Genomic DNA, 21,087 nt, shown 5'->3' with positions numbered 1-21,087 from the left:
TATGTGTGTGTGTATCTTCTAACTTATTTGCTTAAAATGTGGCACAAATTATTCTGACACCCTTAACAGTCAACTAGAAAATCTTTCTGGGGTGGTTTCCAAACATTTTGCTCATTAGCTTTTTAGAACCCTGCTGGACTTTATGTTTTTTTTTTTTTTTTTTTTTTTTTTGAGACGCAGTCTAGCTCTGCCGCCCAGGCTGGAGTGCAGTGGCACAATCTCGGCTCACTGCAACCTCCGTCTCCCAGGTTCACGCAATTCTCCTGCCTCAGCCTCCTGAGTAGCTACGATTAAAGGCACGCGCCACCATGCCCAGCTAATTTTTGCATTTTTAGTACAGATGGAGTTTCACCACATTGGTCAAGCTTATCTCAAACTCTTGACCTCGTGATCTGCCCACTTCAGCCTCCCAAAGTGCTGGGATTACAAACGTGAGCCACTGCACCTGGCCAGAATTTATGTTTTAATGGAGTTGTGTAACTCAAAATATTCTCAGGGTATGTGTAGCTGCGTGCATGTGTATGTGAGTGCATAATCCAGGCATGCATTTTTTTTCCTACATTCATAAGTGTATGCTAAGCTGTTTTCTAACTGTTCTGGAGCAAGGCGTAGAAGATCAAAACAACCTCAAACAGAAACCTCCAGTTTTAGCACTCAGTTCAATTTAGTCTAGTCTTCTTGATCCCATACATAAAGGCATTATTGAAAGAGCATTAAAAATTAATACATATTTATAAATGCAAAGGAAAAGCCTTCACAACCTCCCTTCATTAAGGAGACAGGGGCAATGCCCTACGGCTCTATGCAGAGCATCTTTGACCTCCTTGTTCCTCAGGCTGTACACAGCAGGGTTCAGTAGGGGAGTGATGACAGTGTAGGTCACTGAGATGAGTCTGTCCTGTCCCAGGGAACTCTGGGACTTAGGCTTCAGGTAGATGATGGAGGCACAGCCATAGTGGATGATGACCACTGTGAGGTGGGAGGCGCAGGTGGCAAAGGCCTTCTTCCGACCTTCAGCTGAGGCAATCTTAAGAATGGTGGAGATGATGAGGACATAGGAGATAAAGACCAGGCCCATAGGTAGAACAAGGACACAGACACTGACAACAAAGTTGATTATCTCATTGACAGTGGCGTCTGTGCAGGCCAGCTTCAGCAGGGGTCTCACATCACAGAAGAAGTGGGAGATGACAAAGGCATCACAGAATGGCAGGCCAAACACAGATGTTACTTGGACAATGGCCATGCCAAGGCCAATCCCCAGTGATCCAGAGGGCAATTGGATACAGGCCCTCTTACCCATGATGACTGAATACCTTAGGGGGTTGCAGATGGCCACATAGCGGTCGTATCCCATGACTGTGAGCAGGAAGTAGTTGTTGATGCCAAAGGTGAGATAGAAGAAGAGCTGAGTAGCACAGCTTTGGGTGGCAATGGGCTGATGAGGATTCAAGAGACCGGAAAGCATAAGGGGAATGATGGCCACAGTGTAGCAGATCTCAGAGATGGATAGCATGCTCAGGAAGAAGTACATGGGGGTGTGGAGATGATGGTCCAGGCGAATAATGGTCACAATAATCACATTGCCAGAGAGAGTCAGCAGGTACAAAGTTAGAAAGACAACAAAGAAGACAAGTTTGTGCTGCCACCTGAAGCTGGAGAAACCTTCAAAGAGGAACTCAGTCACAAAAGTGGAATTTGACTTTGGCATCAAGGTAGGTCTAGGTTTGAAAGAGCTGGGCAGAGGAAAGAAACATATGATGAGTTAATCAGAAACAGAGTAGGCTGGACCAAGGCTTTCAGTAAAAAGCATGTCCATCTTCTGAGCAATGCCCTAGACCTGTTGTCTACTTGCTCAGAATAATCACCTGTCCCCACCCTCTTCTTTGGAAGCATAGAAGGCTACCCTGGGACCCTGGGACCCTGGGATTGAGAGCAGAGATAGTGATCAGAAGGTGGTAACAAACTGAAAGAGATCTGTAGAAACAACTCCCTGGTTCCTTTTTATAAAATTATTATTATATACCCAGAGGTATATGATCCAGAGGTGTGCTTGCTGGATCATATGGAGGTCAGAGGAATATCCATACTGTTTTCCACAGTGGCTACATCATTTTACATTCCTACCTACAGTACACAAGGGTTCCAATTTCTCAACATTCTCTCCAACACTTGTTATCTTTTGATTATAGATTAAAAATAAATAAATACTAGCCACCCTAACTGTTATGAGGTGATATTGCATTGTGGTTATGATTTGCATTTCCCTGATGATTAGTGACACTGACCATATTTTCATATACCTGAATTAAAATCAAAATCTAGAAGAGATATTTGCATTCCCATGTTCATTACAGCACCATTCACAATAGCCAAATTGTGGAAACAACCCAGGTGTCCACTGGTAGATGAATGAATAAAGAAAATGTGGTATTTACATAGAATGTAATGTTATTAAGCCTTAAAAAAAAAAAGGAAATCCTGCCCTTTGCAACAACAGGGATGAGCCTGGAGGACATTATGCTAAATGGTATAAGCCAGTCACAGGAGGACGAATATTGCATGATTCCACTTATATGAGGTATTTAAAATAGTCAAAGTCATAGAAGCAGGAAATAGAATGGTGATTACTGGGGAACAAGAAAGGGGAAGTGGGGAGTTGTTGTTCAATTCATGTAAAGTTTCAATTATGCAAGGTAATTAGTTCTAGAGAGCTGCTGTACAGCATAATTCTTATAGTAAACAATATTGTAATATGCACTTAAAAATTTTTAAGATGGTATATCTCATATTAAGTGCCTTACCACAAAACAAAACAAAAAGCAAAGGGGCACAAAGAAATGTTTAAAGGTGATAGATATGTTTGTTACCTTAATTATGATGATGGTTTCACAGATGTATGTATATGGCCAAACTCATTAAATTGTACACATTAAATATATGTAGTGTATTATATATCCATTGTACTCCAATAAAGCTGTTTAAAGAAAGAAAGAAACAACTACCTGGCCATTGAAGGGGTGGGCCTAGGTCAAGGAAGAAGCAGGTGATACATCAAATGTGCCCAGCTCTAGAGTTCCTTCTCAATACACTCCTGAATTACTTCCCAAGGATCCAGTGAGGAATAGTGAAGAATAGAAGATGTGAGACTGATTGATATCCTTTTCACACTGTCAGCAGTTTCCAATGCCAAATGCCCTGTGAGAGTCCTGAGGATGCTTCTCCTCCCCAGAACCCTAGGTCCTGGTCTTCACTTATCTAAGCCCTGCATCTACAATACTCAGTGACCATCAAAGAGTAGAAAAGGGAACACTTCTACTGATGACTTTTTCTAGAAACCTTGTAATAAATATCACCTAGGATCATAAAAAATGGTTTGATATGGCATTGCAATATTTAGATTGTCTCCTTGAATTCTAATCAAAGGTAGAAAAGACAGCAAAATGAATCTGAGGGTGACTCTTTAAGTAGGGAATAGGTTTTTCTAGTGTGAGAGCAAAGATAATATTCATTTAATCAGAGAACGATGAATCATCCTATTTTTTTTACTTCAATTATGTATATTCCAAGTTATGTTGGGGATACAAATAAGCTGATCCACCTTCCTTTTGTCTTACCTCAAGTAGACCCAGCATGAGAGGTTGTACTGGCACAGATTAACCTTGCTCCTTATACCCACATCTATTCCTGATAATACTCACCATGTTTAACCATCATCTCCATTCAGAAAGCTGCTAACTGTCCTAATTACCACCCTTCCCTTTTCCACACAAAGACAGTGCCTCCTGAAATTCTCTCTTCCTGTCCCCTCCATTTCATGCTTTCTACCAATGCCCAACTGCTGACTGCCATCACCATCCTCTATGATCACCACAAGGCCTCCTAACTAATCTGTCTCCTTTTGGTTGATCTTAGTCTAAGTCTTCCTCCTGGATGTTGCCATTACACTTTTTTCAAAAACCTGTTCATGGAGTTCTCCTGCATAAATTCCTCAATAGCGCCTCAGAATCTTAACCATAATATTTAACTCATTTGTAAGTTGAATTTGTTAATATTTCATAGAGTTGCCATGAAAATTAAATGGCTTACTTGTTTGAAGAGTTTGACCTAGCATTTGACAAATAGGAAACCCTCAATAAATACTAGTGTTATTAGAAGTTACAGTTATTTCTTTTTCATTTTCCCCAAATTAGCAAGTTTAAATTTCTAAGAGGATCAGGGCAGGGGTGGAGGGGCTTCAATCTAATATTTCTGGATTTGTAAACAAGTATGTGATTATCTTAACCATAACTTTGTAAGTATTATAATTTCCCTTCCAGTTGCTCAAATGGAATTTTTTATGCTCTTTCAAAATCTTTCTTGAAGTGCATTGACCAAATCCATGCACTGCTGCATGTATTATACTAACACAGTTGTGGATTAAGTTGAATATAATTTTCAGTTTTGCCTCTAATCCTCTAATCCCTTTCCTGAAGATGCTCAATATTTTACTTCTCCCCCTGGTCATAGTAGCTCATCCAACTAATATATCTAGAAACAATCTGCAGTGACATCTAGATCCCTTGCCTGGGTTATAATTGAATTGATAGCATGGAGCCCATCATTGTAAAATCACAGTTTCCTTTACACTTGCATACATTAAAATTAATTCACATTATTTTCATAATGTAATTGTATTTTATTAGCCAGCAGATAATATTCAGGTCTGTGGTCTCGAATATTTGCCTCCCTCTCTTCCAGATAGTTATTTAAACTGCTAACACTCCCCTAAAAATGCTATCCTAGCTCCATCTACGAGAATAATCAGTAAAGGGATGCAGAGTGGAATGCGGAAATTCAAAGTGTAGGCAAGGATAGGATTACTCATCTAAAGTCTAGGAAATGTAGGTGAGGAGGAAAAACGAGAGATAAAAAAGTAGAGAGGATACAGATAGACAGAAACCTCAAAATTCAGGTAATGTCTTTGACTTTGGAGTTTGTATTGCCTTTCCCTGCTTTCAAATAAATTACAAAAAATGAGAAAAGGCCTGTTCCTGGCCCAATCCTAGATGAGTGTACTGTTTACAATTTTTCCCTGGAGAAGAAAACTTACTTATCCTCTTGTTTCCTGAATTCTTAAAAATCTCCTGTGCATTTTCATTCTATTCATATACCCAAACATCACATGTACCCTGTAAATATGTACAACTATTATGTATAATTTTTTAAAGCGAAATAAGCCAGGCACAGAAATAAAAGTATCTATGTTCTCACTTATATGTGAGAGCTTAAAAAGTTGATCACATGGAGGTAGAGAGGAGAATGGTGGTTACTAGAGGCTGGAAATGGTGAGGCTGTGGATGAAGAGAGGTTGGTTAAAAGGTACAAACATAGTTACAAGGAATCCATTCTGGTGCTCGATAGTACAGGAGGTAACTAGAATTTATTTTATATTTCAAAATTTCTGAAAGAGAAGATTTGAAGTGCTTCCAACACAAAGAAATAATAAATGTTTGAGGTGATGGATATTCTAATTACTTTGATTTTATCATTACACATTGTATTAATATATCAAAAAATCACATGCACCACATAAATATGCAGAATTATATATTAATAAAGCAAACTTTGAAATCTAAAACAAAAAGTCTTCTGTGCATTTCAATTTGCTTAAACTAAAATCATGCTTGATTTTACCGAGCAAAACAACTTCTTCAAGAGTTCAATGTGTTGGGAAGTCACAAAGTATAAGTACTATGCTAGTGCTAGGAAAATAAAGATGACTCAATTGTTCTTTTTTCTCATGGAGCTTAGATTCTTGGACAGCCTTTGGTATAGGATCCAATTACAGCCTTCCAAGTACTTTATGGCCCTCTTCTCTAGTCTATTCGTCTACATTTCCAACTTCTTAGAAATCACATTCTTTTTATTAGAGCCCGTGTTCCCCCTTCTTCCATAGACTATCCTTGGCTATGCAATAACAGTATACACTATCATAAACATTCCCCATCCCAGCCATCAAGGAAGTGAAACTCACCACATAGCCTGTTTCTTGAGTCTTCTAGAGAGTTGTGCTTATACCTGAATTATATCCTCCACTCTGGAAATTTGACTGCCTGCAATCATAGATTATGGATTTTTTTTTATTACTGATAGTTATACAATGTTTCCCAGATTTTTTCAATGCCTTTTCTAAGATTATTTAAAACACATCAGTTATTTAACTAACAATCACTTTATGGAACTATGCTATTTTACTGAAGAGTCTATGAATTTCCTTAACAGAGGGTCACTAATGTCACACTGAGCAGAGCTATAGTTCTTCCCCCTTTGCTGGCTAATCTTTAGATAGCACCAAGAATGTGATAACTAAAGGAACTATTTAGAGAGGAAGGAAATAATGCCTGTCTCCATCTTCCTGTGTCCGACACTAGAAGTGAAGTCACACTAAGTTCCCCTATATTCTCACAAGCCCATCCACTGGAAGGATTTCATCTTTGGGTCACAAAGCATTAACTTTGGCTTAGGTGTTTTTTAATAAGGTACAAATTGTCTGTCCCCAGTGTTAGATGTCTCTGTCTCCAAAACAACACTTACTACTCCCAAGTGATAATGGCAGAAGACGCAATCCAAATAGCAGAGCATCTGGAGACCTCATTACTAAGGCAGCACATTTTCGAATCCTGAGAATAACACTTTGGAGAACAGAGTTGTCTTGGCTATTAGGGACAATCTCTGGGATGAAAAGGCTTATTTCCCTTATTAGTGTGGGTAATAGTCCTGCTGAAATCCATGTCAGATTTTTTGTCCATTTCTTTGGAGGCCTTATGGAGTAACCCTTCATACATGAGAGAATAGAAGCGACAATTATCAAGCAGGGTTTATGCATGGAGCCCTCATACAGAGGGCTGACCTTCAGATACTCTGACACTTGAAGCAGTTTAAAGTCTCTGGAAAGAATCATCAACACTTTTCCTGAATTCTATTGTCTGAGCTTTCATACATTTTCTTTTTTTTTAACCTTTTAAGGAACTGCCAGACTGTTTCCTAAAGTGGCTGAGGATTTTGCCGTCCCACCAGCAATGTTATGAGTGTTCTAATTTCTTGACATACTTGCTAACACTTATTTTCTGGTGTTTCTTTTTTTTTTTTTTTTTAATTGTAGCCATCCCAGTGGGTGTGAAGTGGTATCTCACTGTGGTTTTGATTTATTTCCCTAACGACTAATGATGTTGAGCATACTTTTATGTTCTTATTGGCCTTTTGTATATCTGCTTTGGAGAAATGTCTGTTCAGATTATTTGCCCATTTTTAAATGCAGTTGTCTTTTTATTCTTTAATGAGTTGTTTAAATATATTTTGGATACTAGATCCTGATCAGAGATAAGATTTACAAATATTTCATTCCCATTCTCTGAGTTGTCTTCTCACTTTTAAACAGATCTTTCTCATCTCTGCACTTCTTGCCACACACCATATATTTGTTTTGGAGCGCTCAGCTCAGTTTGTCCCAAGGCCTCAGCCTTGCCAGGGAACCTTCTGCATATTAAATCCATCTCATTATCTGTAGCCCAAATAGATGGGAATAAGTGTCTATAGTTGAAAGATATGTAAACGTTGGCACTCAATTGTCACAGATTTTTAACCAATTATTTTTTTGCATTGGTCTTAGATTGCTAATTGTCGGCTCCTTAGAAATAGAGACTCTTTGTCATCCATCTTTTGTTTTCTCAGTGAACCTAGAGCTGCTACTTCTAAAAAAAATTCCTATTACATGCTCTTTATTATATGCTAGGTACTAAACTATGCAATGCACACATATTAACTCATTTAATCCTAACAATGAACCTACAAGATAGCACAATTGTACTTTTTTTTTTTTTTTTAGGAGAAAACAGTCACAGAGATGTTATATAATTTCCCATATGACACTGAGCTGATAAATGGGAAACTAGGACTTAAACAAAGGAAATCCAGCCTCATAAGCTGGGCTATATTGGTAATATTGAATTTAATTTGAATTTGTGTTCAGTGGTGGTACTGCTAATGGTAGCAACCTAAAAAGACATCTTGGTAATGGTGAATAAAGCATTAGATTAGTGATTTGGTTTACCCAGGTTTTAGTTCCATAGTTGTGACTAACATGTCGAGTATTTAGACTGACATGTATCTGGGCCTTGGTGTGTTCATCTATGAGTGATGATATAATAATGTGGTAGTGGTGATGCTGCTGATGATGATTTTGCCTGCTACTTTGCATCCGTCACCTTGTTTTATGTTACCTCACAATAACATGATAAAGTGGACATATACATCCACACTATTATCCCTATTTTACAAATGAAGAAACTGAAAACAAGTGAGAGAACTGGAATAAGTGACTCCTTACCAGGATTCTTTTCACCCTGCTACTATTCATACACAAAATTGAAGGATAGAATTAGTTCTCCTACACCTCTAGAATGATGCTATGGTGACCATACTATATGGATATAGCTACTAAGTCAGTGAATAATTGAGGAGCCAAGATTCTAGAAAGAAAGAATATGCAAAAATGTTAGCTTGACCTCACTTCTTTGCAGTTTCCTTGAGGAATTGTAATTTGTTGTTTGTAGTCTTTGGTCAAAAGAACTAATAAACTGAGCAGAGTATCTGGAAATTTCCATATGCTTAAGGGTTATACTCTTTGTGAAAGGGTAAAGTGGAAATAAATGAACCCTTCACAAAGACTAAAACTTCAAATTAATTTAATTTCTAGTTAGATTAATATGATCTTGCCCGTAGTCTAATTACCTGTCGAGAAGCAAAATAAAATATTCTCTAGAGGAAGATAATATAATCTAGAGTACCAATTTGTCTTTATAATTTTTTCATATAGTACTGGAGTAGGAAACCTACAGCCCATCAGCCCACTACCTGTTTTTGCATAGCCTGCAAGGGGTATACTAGTTTTTACAATTTTAATAATTGAAAACAAATTTAAAAAGTGCTTTGTGACATGTGAAAACTATGTAAAATTCAAATATAGTAAGCACACACAAAAACCCCGAAATTTTTTGAACCACAACCCCACTCATTCACTTATGTATAATCTACGGCTTCTTTTGTGCTACTATAGCAGAATTTAATAGTTGGAACAGGGACTTATGTATGATCCACAAACCCTAAATTATTTATTACTTTGCCCTTTTCAGGAAAGTGTGAGGATTTCTGATAGAGAGTGTCCAAGATGTAATAAAAATGCACCAGACATACCAGGATAAAAAACCAAAGATCTAAGACTCAACAAATTCAAAAAAAAAAAAAACTCAATACAAACAAACCCACAAAATAATCATATTAAAGTTACAAGATACAAATTTAAGATAAATATGACTGTGGCAGACACATTCTAAAGTGACCCATAATGAGTCGCACCCATGTATTCCCTTCATTTGAGTGTGGGCAGAACTGTGACTTGCCTCTGTTCAATAGAATATGCCAAAGACAATGATATATCTCACTCCCATGCTTATATAACATTATATAAGAATTTATCATAACAGAATGAAGCAAGAATACTAACTTGCTGACTTTAAAGAATTAAGTGGCCATGTTTTAAGAGAATTTGTAACAGGGTGGTGTAGCAAGGAATATATGCAACTTCTAGGAACTAACAGTTTCAGCTGAAAGCCAGAGAGAAAACACAACCTCAGTCCTACAACCACAAGTGACTTAATTCTGCTAACAACCACATGAGTTTGGAAGTGGATGCCAAGCTCCAGGAAGTAATATAGCTCTGCTGATGCTGATTGCAGGTGTGTGAGATCCTGAGCAGAGAACCCAGCTAAGCCATGCCTAGAACACCTGTCCAATGGAAATTTTGTGGCATTTTAAGCTACTAAACATGTTAATTTGTTATGCAGCAATAAAAACTACTATAATGATTATTATGCTGAAAAAATAATATATGACAAATTTTCAAATCACAGCAGAGAATGAGAAATATTATTTAAAAACAAAGTGAAAACACTAGAAGTATAAAATATAATAAGAGAAACTAAGAACTTAATAGATGTTTTAACACCACATTAGAAATAACTGGAGATAAACCAGTGAATTGGAAGATGTGTCAGTAAAAAATACCTAGATTGAAGCACAGAGAAAAAAAAGTAGTGCAATATGTAAAAAAGAGCATTAAGAAGCATATAGAACCCCAGAAAAGGTCTAGCATATGTGTAATTAGACCATCAGATTAATAGGAGAGATAGAATGTATCAGAAGCAATATACGAAGAAATAGTGGCCATGAATTTTTCAAACTTGAGGAAAACATTAAGACACAAATTCAAGAATCATCCTGAGTTGCCTACCAACAGGATAAATACATATTCACTGATACATAAAATTCATGTAGACATATCGAATAAAACAACAGAAAAAAGAAAGATAGAAAGAAAAAGCCTTAAAAGGAGTTACAGTAAAAATATGCATTATTTTCAAGGACTAACAGTAAGGGTAATAATTGAACCCTTAACAGCAGGAAAACAGAAATTAATGGAATGACATTTTCAACATACTGAAAGAAAACAACTGCCAAGCTAGAATTCTATAATCAGGGAAAATAACCTTTCAAAAGGGAGACAAAAACAATAACAGTTTTAGATATGCCAAAAAAAAAAAAAAAAAGAGAGAATTTGTCACCAGCAAACCTGAACTAAAAGAAACATGAAGTTCATGAATATCCGCTGTTGTGCAGCCACTGCTGCTGATACCCAGGCAAACAGGGTCTGGAGTGGACCTCTAGCAAACTCCAACAGACCTGCAGCTGAGGGTCCTGTCTGTTAGAAGGAAAACTAACAAACAGAAAGGACATCCACACCAAAAACCCATCTGTACATCACCATCATCAAAGACCAAAAGTAGATAAAACCACAAAGATGGGGAAAAAACAGAGCAGAAAAACTGGAAACTCTAAAAAGCAGAGTGCCTCTCCTCCTCCAAAGGAACGTAGTTCCTCACCAGCAATGGAACAAAGCTGGATGGAGAATGACTTTGATGAGCTGAGAGAAGAAGTCTTCAGATGATCAAACTACTCCGAGCTATAGGAGGAAATTCAAACCAATGGCAAAGAAGTTAAAAACTTTGAAAAAATTAGACCAACATATAACTAGAATAACCAAATGCAGAGAAGTGCTTAAAGGAGCTGATGGAGCTGAAAGCCAAGCCTCGAGAACTACGTGAAGAATGCAGAACCTCAGGAGCCGATGCAATCAATTGGAAGAAAGGGTATCAGTGATGGAAGATGAAATGAATGAAATGAAGGGAAAAGGGAAGTTTAGAGAAAAAAAGAATAAAAAGACATGAACAAAGCCTCCAAGAAATATGGGACTATGTGAAAAGACCAAATCTATGTCTGATTGGTGTACCTGAAAGTGATGGGGAGAATGGAACCAAGTTGGAAAACACTCTGCAGGATATTATCCAGGAGAACTTCCCCAATTTAGCAAGGCAGGCCAACATTCAGATTCAGGAAACACAGAGAATGCCACAAAGATACTCCTCGAGAAGAGCAACTCCAAGACACATCATTGTCAGATTCACCAAAGTTGAAATGAAGGAAAAAATGTTAAGGGCAGCCAGAGAGAAAGGTCAGGTTACCCACAAAGGGAAGCCCATCAGACTAACAGGTGATCTATCAGCAGAAACTCTACAAGCCAGAAGAGAGTGGGGGCCAATATTCAACATTCTTAAAGAAACGAATTTTCAACCCAGAATTTCATATCCAGCCAAACTAAGCTTCATAAGTGAAGGAGAAATAAAATACTTTACAGACAAGCAAATGCTGAGAGATTTTGTCACCACCAGGCCTGCCCTAAAAGGACTCCTGAAGGAAGCACTAAACATGGCAAGGAAGAGCCAGTACCAGCCACTGCAAAAACATGCCAAATTGTAAAGACCATCAAGGCTAGGAAGAAACTGCATCAACTAACGAGCAAAATAACCAGCTAACATCATAATGACAGGATCAAATTCACACATAACAATATTAACTTTAAATGTAAATGGGCTAAATGCTCCAATTAAAAGACACAGACTATCAAATTGGATAAAGAGACAAGACCCATCAGTGTGCTGTATTCAGGAAACCCATTTCACGTGCAGAGACACACATAGGCTCAAAATAAAGGGATGGAGGAAGATCTACTAAGGAAATGGAGAACAAAAAAAGGCAGGGGTCGCAATCCTAGTCTCTGATAAAACAGACTTTAAACCAACAAAGATCAAAAGAGACAAAGAAGGCCATTACATAATGGTAAAGGGATCAATTCAACAAGAAGAGCTAAGTATCCTAAATATATATGCACCCAATACAGGAGCACCCAGATTCATAAAGCAAGTCCTGAGTGACCTACAAAGAGACTTAGACTCCCACACAATAATATTGGGAGACTTTAACACCCCACTGTCAACATTAGACAGGTCAACAAGACAGAAAATTAGCAAGGATACCCAGGAATTGAACTCAGCTCTGCACCAAGCAGACCTAAGAGACATCTACAGAACTCTCCACCCCAAATCAACAGAATATACATTTTTTTCGGCACCACACCACACCTATTCCAAAATTGACCACATAGTTGGAAGTAAAGCTCTCCTCAGCAAATGTAAAGAACGGAAATTATAACAAACTGTCTCTCAGATCACAGTGCAATCAAACTAGAAATCAGGATTAAGAAACTCACTCAAAACCGCTCAACTACATGGAAACTGAACAACCTGCTCCTGAATGACTACTGGGTACATAACGAAATGAAGGCAGAAATAAAGATGTTCTTTGAAACCAACGAGAACAAAGGCACAACATACCAGAATCTCTGGGACACATTCAAAGCAGTGTGTAGAGGGAAATTTATAGCACTAAATGCCCACAAGAGAAAGCAGGAAAGATCCAAAATTGACACCCTAACATCACAATTAAAAGAACTAGAAAAGCAAGAGCAAACACATTCAAAAGCTAGCAGAAGGCAAGAAATAACTAAAATCAGAGCAGAACTGAAGGAAATAGAGACACAAAAAACCCTTCAAAAAATTAATGAATCCAGGAGCTGGTTTTTTGAAAAGATCAACAAAATTGATAGACCGCTAGCAAGACTAATAAAGAAGGAAAGAGAGAAGAATCAAATAGAAGCAATAAAAAATGATAAAGGGGATATCACCAGTGATCCCACAGAAATACAAACTACCATCAAATAATACTACAAACACCTCTACACAAATAAACTAGAAAATCTAGAAGAAATGGATAAATTCCTCAACACATGCACCTTCCCAAGACTAAACCAGGAAGAAGTTGAATCTCTGAATAGACCAATAACAGGCTCTGAAATTCTGGCAATAATCAATAGCTTACCAACCAAAAATAGTCCAGGACCAGATGGATTCACAGCCGAATTCTACCAGAGGTACAAGGAGGAGCTGGTACCATTCCTTCTGAAACTATTCCAATCAACAGAAAAAGAGGGAATCCTCCCTAGCTCATTTTATGAGGCCAGCATCATCCTGATACCAAAGTCTGGCGGAGACACAACCAAAAAAGAGAATTTTAGACCAATATCCTTGAAGAACATTGATGCAAAAATCCTCAATAAAATACTGGCAAACAGAATCCAGCAGCACATCAAAAAGCTTATCCACCATGATCAAGTGGGCTTCATCCCTGGGATGCAAGGCTGGTTCAACATATGCAAATCAATAAATGTAATCCAGCATATAAACAGAACCAAAGACAAAAACCACATGATTATCTCAATAGATGCAGAAAAGGCCTTTGACAAAATTCAACAACACTTCATGCTAAAAACTCTCAATAAATTAGGTATTGATGGGACGTATCTCAAAATAATAAGAGCTATCTATGACAAACCCACAACCAATATCCTACTGAATGGGCAAAAACTGGAAGCATTCCCTTTGAAAACTGGCACAAGACAGGGATGCCCTCTCTCACCACTCCTATTCAACATAGTGTTGGAAGTTCTGGCCAGGGCAATTAGGCAGGAGAAGGAAACAAAGGGTATTCAATTAGGAAAAGAGGAAGTCAAATTGTCCCTGTTTGCAGATGACATGATTTTACATCTAGAAAATCCCATTGTTTCAGCCCAAAATCTCCTTAAGCTGATAAGCAACTTCAGCAAAGTCTCAGGATACAAAATCAAGGTACAAAAATCACAAGCATTCCTATACACCAATAATGGACAAACAGAGAGCCAAATCATGAGTGAACTCCCATTCACAATTGCTTCAAAGAGAATAAAATACCTAGGAATCCAACTTACAAGGGATGTGAAGGACTTCTTCAAGGAGAACTACAAATCACTGCTCAAGGAAATAAAAGAGGATACAAACAAATGGAAGAACATTCCATGCTCATGGGTTGGAAGAATCAATATCGTGAAAATGGCCATACTGCCCAAGGTAATTTATAGATTCAATGCCATCCCCATCAAGCTACCAATGACTTTCTTCACAGAATTGGAAAAACTACTTTAAAGTTCATATGGAACCAAAAAAGAACCCGCATCACCAAGTCAATCCTAAGCCAAAAGAACAAAGCTGGAGGCATCACACTACCTGACTTCAAACTATACTACAAGGCTACAGTAACCCAAACAGCATGGTACTGGTACCAAAACAGAGATATAGCTCAATGGAACAGAACAGAGCCCTCAGAAATAATGACGCATATCTACAACTATCTGATCTTTGACAAACCTGAGAAAAACAAGCAATGGGGAAAGGATTCCCTATTTAATAAATGGTGCTGGGAAAACTGGCTAGCCATATGTAGAAAGCTGAAACTGGATCCCTTCCTTACACCTTATACAAAAATCAATTCAAGATGGATTAAAGACTTAAACGTTAGATCTAAAACCATAAAAACCCTAGAAGAAAACCTAGGCAATACCATTCAGGACATAGGCATGGGCAAGGGCTTTATGTCCAAAACACCAAAAGCAATGGCAACAAAAGCCAAAATTGACAAATGGGATCTAATTAAACTAAAGAGCTTCTGCACAGCAAAAGAAACTACTATCAGAATGAACAGGCAACCTACAAAATGGGAGAAAATTTTCGCAACCTACTCGTCTGACAAAGGGCTAATATCCAGAATCTACAATGAACTCCAACAAATTTACAAGAAAAAAACAAACAACCCCATCAAAAAGTGGGCAAAGGACATGAACAGACACTTCTCAAAAGAAGACATTTATGCAGCCAAAAAACACATGAAAAAATGCTCATCATCACTGGCCATCACAGAAATGCAAATCAAAACCACAATGAGATACAATCTCACACCAGTTAGAATGGCAATCATTAAAAAGTCAGGAAACAACAGGTGCTGGAGAGGATGTGGAGAAATAGGAACATTTTTACGCTGTTGGTGGGAGTGTAAACTAGTTCAACCATTGTGGAAGTCAGTGTGGCAATTCCTCAGGGATCTAGAACTAGAAATACCATTTGACCCAGCCAGCCATCCCATTACTTTGAATTGAAAAGGAGGGACTCCCCCTGAACTCATTTTATGAGTACAGGGTCATCCTGATACCAAAACCTGGCAGAAATACTACAAAAAAATAAAACTTCAGGCCAATATCCCTGAGGAACATTGAGGCAAAAATCCTTAATACAATACTGGAAAACTGAATCAGCAGCACATCAAAAAGCTTATTCACCATGATAAGGTTGGCCTCATCTCTAGGATGCCAGGCTTGTTCAGCATATGCAAATCAATAAATGTAATTTGTTCATATGAAACAGGACTAAGGACAAAAACCACATAATTATCTCAATAGCTGCAGAAAAGGGATTCAATAAAATTCAACATCCCTTCATGTTAAAAACTCTCAATAAACTAGGTATTGATGGAAATTACCTCAAAATAATCAGACACATTTATGAAAAACCCACAGCCAATATCATACTGAAGGGGCACAAGCTGGAAGCATTCCGCTTGAAAGCCAGCACAAGACGAGGATGCCCTCTCTCATTACTCCTATTTAACATAGTATTGGAAGTTCTGGCCAGGATGAAGTGGAGGACCTCTTCAAGGAGAACTACAAACCACTGCTCAATGAAATCATAGAGGACACAAATGGCAAAACATTCCATGCTCATGGATAGGAAGAATCAATATTGTAAAAATGGCCACACTTCCCAAGGTGATTTATAGGTTCAATCCTATTCCCATTAAATTACCATTGCAATTCTTCACAAAATTAAAAAAAAAAAACTACTTTAAAATCCATATGAAACAAAAAAAGAGCCCGTATAGCCAAGACAATCCTAAGCAAGAAAAACAAACCTGGAGGCATCACACTACCTGACTTCAAATCATACTACAAGGCTACAGTAACCAAAACAGGATGGTGTTGGTACTAAAACAGACACAGGGATCAATGGAACAGAATAGAGAACTCAGAAATTAGGCTACACATCTACAACCATCTGATCTTCAACAAACCTGACAAAAACAAACAATGGGGAAAGGATTCCCTGTTTAATAAATGGGTGTGGGACAACTGGCTAGCCATATGCAGAAAACTGAAACTGGACTCCTTCCTTACACCTTGTACAAAAATTAACTCAATATGGCTTAAAGACTTAAATGTAAATCCCAAAATTATAAAAACCCTAGAAGAAAAGCTAAGCAATACCATTCAGGACATAGGCATGGGCAATAATTTCATGATGAAAACATCAAAAGCAATTGCAATAAAAACAAAAATTTACAAATGGGATCTATTAAACTAAAGAGCTTCTGCACAACAAAAGAAACTATCATCAGAGTGAACAGACAACCTACAGAATGGGGGGAAAGTTTTTGCAATCTATCCACTGACAAAGTTCTAATATTCAGAATCTACAAGGAACTTAAACAAATTTACAAGAAAGAAACCAAACAACCCCATTAAAAAGTGGACAAAGGACATGAACACACATTTCTCAAAAGAAGACATTTATGTGGCCAATAAACATATGAAAAAAGCTCAACATCACTGATCATTAGAGAAATGCAAATCAAAACCACAATGAGATGCCATCTCACATCATTCAGAATGGCGATTATTAAAAAGTTAAAACAGGCTGGGCACGGTGGCTCACACCTGTAATCCCAGCAATTTGGGAGGCTGAGGCGGGTGGATCACCTGAGGTCAGGAGTTTGAGACCAGCCTGGCCAACATGGTGAAACCCTCTCTCTACTAAAACTACAAAAAAATTAGCCAGGTGTAGTGGTGGGTGCCTGTAATCCCAGCCACTTGGGAGGCTGAAGCAGGAGAATCGCTTGAACCCAGGAAGTGGAGGTTGCAGTGAGCCAAGACCATGCCATTGCACTCCAGCCTGGGCAACAAGAACGAAACTCCATCCCCCCAATCTCCCCCGCAAAAAGTCAAGAAACAACAGATGCTGGCAAGGGTGTGGAGAAATAAGAATGCTTTTATACTGCTGGTGGGAATGTAAATTAGTTCAAATATTGTGGAAGACAGTGTGGCAATTCTTCAAAGACCTAGAACCAGAAATACCATTTGACCCAGCAATCCCATCACTGAATATATACCCCAAAGAATATAAATCATTCTATTATATAATCAATCATGCACACATATGTTTATTGCAGCACTATTCACAATAGCAAACACATGAAATTAACCCAAATGTCTATCAGTGATAGACTGGATAAAGAAAATGTGGTACATATACACCATGGAATACTATGCAGCCATAAAAAGGAATGAGATCATGTCTTTTGCAGGGATATGGATGGAGCTGAAAGCCACTCTCCTTGCAAACTAACACAAGAACAGAAAACCAAACACTGCATGTTCTCACCTACAAGTGGTAGCTGAACAATGAGAACCCATGGGCACAGGGAGGGGAAAAACACACACTGGGGCCTGTTGCGAGGTAGGGTGTCAGGGGAGGGAGAGCATCAGGAAGAATAGCTAACGCATGCTAGACTTAATACCTAGGTGATGGGTTGATAGTGCAGCAAATCACCATGGCACCTGTTTACCTATGTAACAGACCTGTACATCCTACACATGTATCCTGGAATTTAAATAAAATAAACTAAAATAATATAAAATTTAAAAATACCGAAGAATGGAAAAATATATCATGTGAATACTAACCAAAAGAAGGCTGATGTTTTGTGTTAAAATAAGGCACAAAGATAAAAATGTATTTAGGCTTATTTTGTGACCTGACATAAGGTATTGCTTGGAGAATATTCAAAAAATACTTGAAAAGAGAATGTATTCTCTCTTTTTTTAATGGAGTCTTTCATAAATATCAGATCTGGATGGTTCGTAGTGTTTGTTCAAGTTTTGTATATCCTTACAGATTTTTTTTTGTTCTACAAATTACTGAAATAGAATCACTGAAATCTTTCATTGTTGACTTGTCTATTTCTCCTTCCTAATCTATATTTTTTTTGCTTCAGGAATTTGAGGCTCTGTTCTCAGGTGTATATACACATATAATTGTATATTTTTCTAACATATTGACTCTTTTATCACATCAAAATATATTTCTTTGTCTTTTTTTTTCCAAAAAAAATAAATCTTTACTAAAATTATCAAGCATTGTCACAATGGTAATTGCCCTTGGCTAGTACTTAACCACACTTTTGTTTTTATTTCTTTTTTTATTATTATTATACTTTAAGTTCTAGGGTACAAGTGCACAACATGCAGGTTTGTTACATATGTACACATGTGCCATGTTGATGTGCTGCACACCACACATGTACTGCACACTCGTCATGTACATTAGGTATATCTCCTAATGCTATCCCTCCCCCATCCCCTCACCCCATGACAGGCCCCGGTGTGTGGTGTTCCCCACCCTGGGTCCAAGTGTTCTCATTGTTCAAATCCCACCTATAAAGTGAGAACATGTGGTTGGTTTTCTGTCCTTGTGATAGTTTGCTCAGAATGATGGTTTCCAGCTTCATCCATGTCCCTACAAAGAACACGAACTCATCCTTTTTTATGGCTGCATAGTATTCCATGGTGTATATGTGTCACATTTTCTTAATCCAGTCTATCATTGATGGACATTTGGGTTGGTTCCAAGTCTTTGCTATTGTGAATAGTGCCACAATAAACATACGTGTGCATGTGTCTTTATAGCAGCATGATTTATAATCCTTTGGGTATATACCCACTAATGGGATGGCTGGGTCAAATGGTATTTCTAGTTCTAGATCCCTGAGGAGTCGCCACACTGTCTTCCACAATGGTTGAACTAGTTTACAGTCCCACCAGCAGTGTAAAAGTGTTCCTATTTCTCCACATCCTCTCCAGCACCTGTTATTTCCTGACTTTTTAATGATCGCCATTCTAACTGGTGTGAGATGGTATCTCATTGTGGCTTTGATTTTTTTTTTTTTTTGAAATGGAGTGTCTCTCTGTTGCCCAGGCTGGAGTGCAGTGGCGTGATCTCCCCTCACTGCAACCTCTACCTCCTAGGTTCAAGGGATTCTCCTGCCTCAGCCTCCTGAATAGCTGGGACTACAGGTGCCCACCACCACCCCCAGCTAATTTATATATTTTTAGCAGAGATTGGGTTTCATCATGTTGGCCAAGCTGGTCTCAAACTCCTGACCTCAAGTGATCCTCCCACCTCAGCCTCCCAAAGTGCTGGGATTATATGCATGAGCCACTGCACCCGGACTTATTTCTTTGTTTTGTAATATTCCATGTTTGAAAAGTCTATTTTTGTTTGATGTTAATACAGTTGACCCTTGAACAATGCGAGGGGTAGGGGCATCAACCCCCGCACAGTCAAAAATTTGGGTAAGTTTTGACTTACCCAAAACTTAACTGCTAATAGCCTAGTGTGGACCGGAAGCTTTACCAATAACATAAACAGTTGATTAACACATATTTTGGATGTTATATGTATTACATACTATATTTTCACAACAGAGTAAGCTAGAAAAAAGACAATATTAAGAAAATCATAAGGAAGAGAAAATATATTTATTATTTATTAAGTGGAAGTGGATTATCATTAAGGTCTTCACCTTTGTCTTCATGTTGATTAAGCTGAGGAAGAGAGGAGCGATTGGTCTTGCTGTCTCAGGAGTGGCAGAGGCAAAAGAGGTGCATGAAGTAGAAGGAAAGGCAAGAGAGACAGGTACACACTGTGACTTAACAGAAATACATTGTAATTTCTCTCTGAATCTTCCACTTTATTTCTCTAAAAATGTTTTTATATGGTATCAATTATTCTTCCACCTTTGCTTTAATTTCAAGGCTCCTATTATCCATGTTGCAAAAAAAAAAAAAAAAAGCAATCTTGAATCATCAGAACCCTTCTGCCAGATTGTCTAATGTCAATATGTTTTCTGGCACTAATTCCTCTAGATCTTCTTCTACGTCTTCTTCCTCACTGTCTGGCACTGGTTCAGAAACACTCATCTCCATTAAGTCATCTTCTTAATGGAAGACATTAATTCTGTTAATTCCTCTGATATAATGTCTATTGTTTCTTGAATTTCTTCGAGATCCATATCTTGAAACCCTTCACCCTCTACCTTTTTAGTTTTCCCATATCCATAACCCCTTTCATGATTTTCTTGATTGGCTCTGTCATAAATCGTGTGAAGTCATGCACATCATCTGGACACAATTTTCTCTGGTAGAAATTTATTGTTTCAGTCTTGATGGGCTTTCATGGCTTTTTCTATAACAATGATGGTATCTTCGATGGTATAAGCCTCCCAGACTTTCATGATGTACTCTATATTGTGGTTCTCTCCCATAGCATTGAAAATCTTTTTCATAGAGCACTGCATGTAGTGAGCCTTAAATGTTCTTATGATCCCCTGATCTAGAGGCTAGAGGCTGAATTAGAGATGTTGTATTTGGGTGCAAGTTGACCACTTCTATGCCTTTTGTGTCGAACTCATGGCATTCTGGGTGGCAATGGAAATTGTCCAATATCAAAGAATTTCAAAAGGCAGTTCCTTACTGGCAAGGTACTTACTGACTTCAGAGACAAAGCATCAATGGGACCAATCCAGAAAAAGGGTTCTCATCCAGACCTTCTTGCTATA

General features: G+C 38.0%; 1 protein-coding gene across 1 annotated transcript; it reads right to left on the bottom strand.

Moving 5' to 3' along the window:
• Positions 1–620: 620 nt before the first annotated feature.
• Positions 621–1,810, bottom strand: LOC129015760 (olfactory receptor 10J3-like). The gene has a single exon (XM_054454278.1). The coding sequence runs from the start codon at positions 1,709–1,711 to the stop codon at positions 755–757; it is 957 nt and encodes a 318-aa protein (XP_054310253.1). The 5' UTR covers positions 1,712–1,810; the 3' UTR covers positions 621–754.
• Between the last annotated feature and the right edge of the window lie 19,277 nt (positions 1,811–21,087).

The sequence above is a fragment of the Pongo pygmaeus genome, chromosome 1 (genome assembly GCF_028885625.2).
Source record: "Pongo pygmaeus isolate AG05252 chromosome 1, NHGRI_mPonPyg2-v2.0_pri, whole genome shotgun sequence".
Classification (NCBI taxonomy): domain Eukaryota; kingdom Metazoa; phylum Chordata; class Mammalia; order Primates; family Hominidae; genus Pongo; species Pongo pygmaeus.
This window is presented reverse-complemented; position numbering and strand designations above follow the sequence as displayed.